At 44.3% G+C, this 6,960-nt stretch overlaps 1 protein-coding gene and 3 non-coding genes across 4 annotated transcripts; all 4 read left to right on the forward strand.

Moving 5' to 3' along the window:
• The first annotated feature begins 610 nt into the window (after positions 1-610).
• Positions 611-3,636, forward strand: RPS12 (ribosomal protein S12). Its single transcript, XM_003255728.3, has 6 exons — positions 611-694; positions 812-862; positions 1,053-1,169; positions 2,549-2,651; positions 3,038-3,139; positions 3,549-3,636. Exons 2-6 carry the CDS (start codon positions 849-851, stop codon positions 3,609-3,611), a joined length of 399 nt encoding a protein of 132 aa, XP_003255776.1. The 5' UTR covers positions 611-694; positions 812-848; the 3' UTR covers positions 3,612-3,636.
• Positions 1,388-1,460, forward strand: LOC115834554. Its single transcript, XR_004029494.1, has one exon. It is a non-coding gene; the product is annotated as a small nucleolar RNA SNORD101 (small nucleolar RNA).
• LOC115834574 lies at positions 2,884-2,959 on the forward strand. The gene has a single exon (XR_004029514.1). It is a non-coding gene; the product is annotated as a small nucleolar RNA SNORD100 (small nucleolar RNA).
• Positions 3,293-3,422, forward strand: LOC115834566. Its single transcript, XR_004029506.1, has one exon. It is a non-coding gene; the product is annotated as a small nucleolar RNA SNORA33 (small nucleolar RNA).
• Positions 3,637-6,960: the final 3,324 nt, after the last annotated feature.

Genomic DNA, 6,960 nt, shown 5'->3' on the forward strand with positions numbered 1-6,960 from the left:
TAGCCAGAGTGGTGGCAGGCGCCTGCAATCCCGGCTACTCGGGAGGCTGAGGCAGGAGAATCGCTTGAAACCGGGAGCCGGAGGTTGCAGTAAGCCGAGATCGCGCCATTGCACTCCAGCCTGGAATACTGAAAGCGTGTTGGCTCTCGTTTCATGAAGACAAAGATGAGGATCACACCCACAACGACACAATCATGGTCTCTCAGGGTGACTTAGAAGCTAAGGAACAAAGTGCGCTGCCTGGGAAGGCTGGGTCTTGTGGAAGCAACAGCAAAGTAGAACGTGGTGTGGAAAGGGTTAAAACTGGCGCTCGGTGGGATACAAGGCTCTAGGTATCTTAAAGACCACGCGGACACACTTGTTTGGTCCTGTCGCGCTCCGTAGAATGATTTCCCTGGGCCTCGGTGGGCCACGCCCCCGCAAAGAAGGAAAACGCGAAGCTGCCCGCGTAGTGCCTGTTGCACTCTCCGAGGACCGGCCTGGCAGAGATAGAAAACTCCCAGTACTCTTGCCTCAGAACCGCCTCAATCCGGAAACGGAAACTCCCCAGGCCCGGCACCGCGCGAGCCACCTCTTTCGAGGGTGGGAGTGCACATGCGCATAGGGGGCCTGAAAAACCCTTAAATACCGGCATGCGTGAGGATGAGGCCTTTTTCCCTGCCGCCGCCGAGTCGCGCGGAGGCAGAGGCTTGGGGTAAGTTGAGCGAGGTGGCAGGGGGTGTATTAGTTATGATTTGTGGCTCGTTGTGTTCTTGCTGGGATTGGTGACGAGTATCTGGTTCTTTAACAAGTTAATGCTTTTGTTTTTTAGTGTGTTCAAGATTCAGCTTCACCCGTAACCCACCGCCATGGCCGAGGAAGGGTGAGCCCAGGGGCCGGGGTTGGAGTTTGGGGTCGGGGTGCGGCTGAGGCATGGGGCTAGAGCTGGCGGAGCAGGACTGGGTCAAACGGGTCGCCGTAAGCGCGTTTGTTGTACACTTAGACTTCGCCGAGTCCAAGGCCTTATGTGGTGTGAGGATTTTAATTGATGGTTCTGATGTGTCGCGTTTTAGCATTGCTGCTGGAGGTGTAATGGACGTTAATACTGCTTTACAAGAGGTGCTGAAGACCGCCCTCATTCACGATGGCCTAGCACGTGGAATTCGCGAAGCTGCCAAAGCCTTAGACAAGTACGTGTATCAGTCTCAATACTGTGGGTTCTTGCAACCGGAACAAAACTGCCACCCAAGGGAAGAAGGCATGGAGTTCATGGTGTTAGCGCAAAAGTTCTGAATGGCATCTGTCCTACCGGAAACCTAGGAAAAGGTATCAGAACTCAGATATGTAAAACCCACTTAAAATGTGTGGGTTGCTGTTTGGAATGGGAATAAGCACTCAAAACTACAGTGTTTGAATGATGACTTTAATTGTCGGATACCCCTTCACTCCTTTTATGAGTGAAACATAAGAGTCTGACAAACCTGTAGGTTGTGGGGCTAGTCAGTTTTATACTTATCTGGCGGATAGATGAGATGGAGAGCCACATTGCATCTGGTAGTTTGCCAAACAAGCATTAATTTAATGGAATTTCAAACTCAGATTTCAGAAGCATTTGGTCCTTGATGAATTTAGTAGTATAATAGCTGATTTATTTGAATCTGGGATATTTGTTAACGTAGTTGAATGGATCGAGTTAATGTGTTTTTTAGGGTGGTGGCATTGACAAATCAACCTGTTCTTGAGCTGAATTTAAATGCAGTTTTAAGGTTTTACAGGACAAGTTCGTTTTGGTGTAATCTAGCCAGTTCAATCCGATGGAAACGGCATTATTGTTTGATGTATTTAGTAGGTCCTAGTATGAATCTCCTGTGTTATTTCTATTTCGGCAGTATTGCATGGCATTTCATAACTGTTCCATTAATGCCACAGACTTTTCCTTTTTTTTTTTTTTTTTTTTTTTTGAGACAGAGTCTCGCTCTGTCCACCAGGCTAGAGTGCAGTGGCGCGATCTCATTGCATCCTCTACCTACCAGATACAAGCGATTCTTCTGCCTCCCGAGTAGATGGAATTACAGGCACACGCCACCATGCCCAGCTCGTTTTTGTACTTTCAGTAGAAACGGGGTTTCACCATGTTGGTCTCTGGCTGGTCTGGTACTCCTGACCTCAGGTGATCTGCCCCACCCACCCCCCGGTCTTCCCAAAGTGCTGCGATTACAGGAGGGAGCCATCGCGCCCGGCCTTTCACATGTTTCTTTAGATATATGAAGCTGGCTTACAAGAAAGCTATTATGGTTGGGTTTTGGCCACAAGTTTTAAAAATGACTTATACCAATTCAGTGTGTCAGGGAAAGAGGTTTTACTGAAGACCAGTTGTAGGTTAATTGAAGATGTATATGCTCCCTAGCAGGTTCTTCAGACTCAAGCCATTTTGTACGCGTTTATGTGTTCAGTGGATTTGCTGCTTATGTTTTGCAAGTGTTAGTGCAAAGATAACCCTCCTAAAATGCAAGAATGATGGATTTGGATCTGAGTTTTAGCTTCATTTTCATTGTAATTTGAATTTTAGGCGCCAAGCCCATCTTTGTGTGCTTGCATCCAACTGTGATGAGCCTATGTATGTCAAGTTGGTGGAGGCCCTTTGTGCTGAACACCAAATCAACCTAATTAAGGTAAGGCTGCTAAGGATTGTGTTGGGACTAATGTTCAGTGATGCTTGTATACCAGGGTAAATTTTGTGAAGTCTCAAGCTGTTCATTTTATGCAGGTGTAAATAGGTGCACCTGTTGTCAGCCATTTTAAAAATGATTGTAGGTAGAAGCATTTTATACCTGCAGAGTTGAATCCTAATTTTGACGTTGGTATACAACAAAGATTAGTAGCAGGCTTGTAGGTGATCTTTGTGCTGTACATGATGACAACTGGCTCCCTCTACTGAACTGCCATGAGGAAACTGCCATGTCACCCTTCTGACTACAGCCACCTTTTGGGTTTAATTTAATTTTGTAGTGTTAATGTCTATTAATGTGATTTTTTTTTTTTAACGTTCTCCCAATAGGTTGATGACAACAAGAAACTAGGAGAATGGGTAGGCCTCTGTAAAATTGACAGAGAGGGGAAACCCCGTAAAGTGGTTGGTTGCAGTTGTGTAGTAGTTAAGGTAAGTCACCGTTTATTTTGGGGATGAAGGTTATGCTGGGTAATCATATAAAACCTTGTATTGAAGTAAGTTGAGGATCTTATAAAAGAAAAATATTCCACAGGTGGAAAGCATTTTCTGCATTTCAGGAAAAAAACAAAAGCTGTAATTTACAAGCCAGCCAATGAATCTGCTTACCTGATTGTGTTTGTGCAGACATACTTTAAAAACTGGCAATAGTAAAGCCATGTTACGAGCCTTAAGGACATTGAAGTCGTTAAGGTCCCTGAAAATGGCTATAACAAATCTTAGTGATGGGAAACATTATTATAAGACATAGCAAATTGTTGAAGCTCCACTGTAATTGATACTAATAGCTTGGTGAAATTCCTAAATATTAACAAGAAGTTGCATGCGTGTTTTTTTTAAGGACTATGGCAAGGAGTCTCAGGCCAAGGATGTCATCGAAGAGTATTTCAAATGCAAGAAGTGAAGAAATAAATCTTTGGCTCACATTCCTCATGTCTGGCTTTTTATTTGGGGCAGTAAAATAAGGTCCCTGTTAGCAAAGTAAAATGTAATCATCTCAAAGTGATTACTACAGATTAACTGGAAACTTGCTCTCAAAGTCTTCTCCCCAGCCAATGACTGCATCATGGGGCAATTCAAACCTGGACAGCCTTAGCAAAGATAGGTCTGCCATGCAGTGCTGGTGATGGCCAGGGTTACTTAGCTATGGGCATTTATCCCTCACTAGACTAGCCTAAAATCTGGAGAGAGAGGCTGTGTTTTTAGTTGATTGCAGTCTATGAAAGGACAGTGAGTAGACTTGCTGGGCAGGTTAGTAGAAAGTACACAGTTGGGCCAGGATCATATCTTGCCTGTGGGACAAGTCTATGATATCCAGGAATGCTTGCGGACATTTGTTTTTGACTTTTTTGGTTGGAGACGGAGTTTCACTCCTGTTGCCCAGGCTGGAGTGCAGTGGCACAATCTTGGCTCACTGCAACCTCTTTCTCCTGAGTTCGAGCGATGCTCCCAAGCAGCTAGGATTACAGATGCCTGGCAATTTTTTTGTATTTTTAGTAGAGATGGGGTTTCACCATATTGGCCAGGATGGTCTAGAACTTATGACAGCAGGTGATCCGCCAGCTTCAGCCTTCCAGAGTGCTGGGATTAAAAGTGTGAGCCACCATTCCTGGCCTTATTGACTGTTTTGTGCAGGAGTGAGAGGGTCTTGAATGCACCCCAGTCCCTAGAAATCTCCGCAGTGAGAGAAGCCATGGCTGGTGTTTGGTGTATTTTAAACTTGGATAAATGTACTGTTAAAAGAATGTTGTGAGGCCATATACTTGGCCAATCCTGGTTTTGAAAACTATACTAATGTTTTTCTTCGCATCTTATACATAACAGGCTTAAGCCCTTGATTGAGAATCCCGAGAGTAGGGTCTTCCATACTGGTTGGTTTGGTAGTTATAATATAGCTAAAGCTGGTTCACCTTAGCATGGTAGTGACATTGAGTGCCCTCATGGAAAGCGAGGAGCTCCGAGATACTTTTTCTGAAGTGTGTGTAACTTGGAACTATGTGTTATTGAAATTGTCAACCTCATGTACTCTGGCTTTTCTGAGGAAAGTTCGCTTTGAATTCTAGTTTCCTTGTATCACCAATCTATTTAGACATTTTTGAGTGCCTGTTGTGTATTTTTTGGTAGAGATGGGGTTTCACCCCATTTTCCAGGCTCAGATTTTTTTTGTTCTGGTGTTTCCATGTCTGCTGTCACCTCAGCTGCAAAACACCAAAGTCAGAAGGAATGTTCTCCCAGGTTTTGTTGTTTTTGTTTTGTTTTTTGAGACAGAGTCTCTGTCACCCAGGCTGGAGTGCAGTGGCACAATCTCGACTCATTGCAACTTCTGCCTCCAGAGTAGCTGGGATTACAGGTGCGTGCCACCATGTCCAGCTAATTTTTGTATTTTTAGTAGAGACGGGGTTTCACCATGTTGGCCAGGCTGATCTCAAACTCCTGACCTCAAGTGTTGGATTGGCCTCCCAAGGTGCTGGTATTACAGGTATGAGCCACCGTACCTGGCCCCAAATCTAACCTTGAACTCTGCATCTTTCCTTACTGTTGCTGTGTTTGCTCCTCCAAGGCATTAAAATGTCTCCATCCTCAGACTTTGTTTTCTGGCTGTTGTCCTCCAGCAGTCTGGTCAAATGCAGTGGCTCAATCACAGCCTTTTCCTGACCTCTAGGATTTTAAGTACTGTTGCGTTGGCATTTTGACCTTTACCACATTTCAGTTCTTTCTCTTATTCTGGCTGTGCTTTCAATTGTAATAGTTTCCAGAGTTCAGGTGAGCATGTTTGCTTCTCTGCAGCCTTCCTGGGACATTCTCCCACTCCCACAGCTTCCCCTGATTCCCAAGTCTATTTTGTTTTCTTTGATCAACTCTAAGCTGTACCAGACAATTGCCCAAGGAAGACCCACTTGCTCTTCAAATTTTGCATGCCGTGAAGTGAACTTTAGCAACACTAACGTGTTTTTGTTAGAGGAAGAGAAAGCTGACCATGTGGTAAGTACCATACTGCATTCATTATCACTTGTTGCTGCCTACCACCTTCCCAAGCCAAAGGCCTTGGCATCCTTAACTCCTACCTGCGCTGTAAAGGTCTTACTACTGTCAGTTTCATCCAGATGATTTTCAAGACATGAGTCACTCCATTCCAGTTACTCATCCAGACTTCTGAGTTACAGTTATTGAAAAGTGATCATGTCCATCTCTTCATAACTTTGGTTTGTTCTGTTTGAAGTACCTCTACTTTTCTCCATCTAGATATCTCCTACTTATTCTTCAAAACTCCCTACAAATGTAATGTCAGCTTCAGAGAGTGATTTGCCTGTGTAGCTTATATGGAATTCACTGGGGAGCCCATTGAAGCAAAAGTGCCAGGACAGAAGCAGATGTTTTCATTGTTCTATGGGGGAAAATAGTTTTATGACACTGGTTGCTGTGTGTGCTCAGAATCTTGTCGAGGACATCCCTCATGAACCCAAAAGGAGAGCTGTTTGAGCCAAGCACTTGATGTTTTCTTGCACCCATGGACTTGTGACTGCCTGTTTTCTTTGGCTGTAAGAGCCTCCAAATGAAAGACTCAATTTTCTTTCTGTTCTTTATTCTGTTTTTTTTTTGCCTCGTGATTTTATTACTGTATTGTATATATTTCTGATAAACCACTTTAAATGCTTTAAAAAATGAATGAGAGGCCAGGCGCGGTGGCTCACCCCTTAATCCCAGCACATTGGGAGGCCAAGGCGGGCGGATCACGAGGTCAAGGAGTTTGAGACCAGCCTGGCCAACAGAGTGAAACCCTGTCTCTACTAAAAATACAAAAAATAGCTGAGTGTGGTGGTGGGTGCCTGTAATCCCAGCTACTTGGGAGGCTGAGGCAGGAGAATCGTTTGAACCCCGGGAGGTGGAGGTTGCAGTGAGACAAGATCACGCCATTGCACTCCAGCCTGGGAGACAGGGTGAGACTCTTATCTCAAAAAAAAAAAAAAAAAAAAAAAACATCTAAAGAGAAATTGTAAAAAGGCCGTATTAGACTCCTGTTATAAGCAAGTACTGTCAGTCTTTAACTGGATTGTTGAGGCCACAGAAGCATTATACATAGACGGCTTATAAACCCTAGGAAAGTGGAAACATCTGCTAGTCTTACTGAGGACTAGCCCTTAATGGAGTTGGAATTTCTTTTTTTAAATGAGTTCGTTAAAGAGTTGTGCTCAAGGACTATGTTAATCACAAGTACTCCTGAGAGCCACTGAGACAGAAGGGACTATGTAGTC

The sequence above is a fragment of the Nomascus leucogenys genome, chromosome 3 (genome assembly GCF_006542625.1).
Source record: "Nomascus leucogenys isolate Asia chromosome 3, Asia_NLE_v1, whole genome shotgun sequence".
In the NCBI taxonomy this organism is placed as follows: Eukaryota; Metazoa; Chordata; class Mammalia; order Primates; family Hylobatidae; genus Nomascus; species Nomascus leucogenys.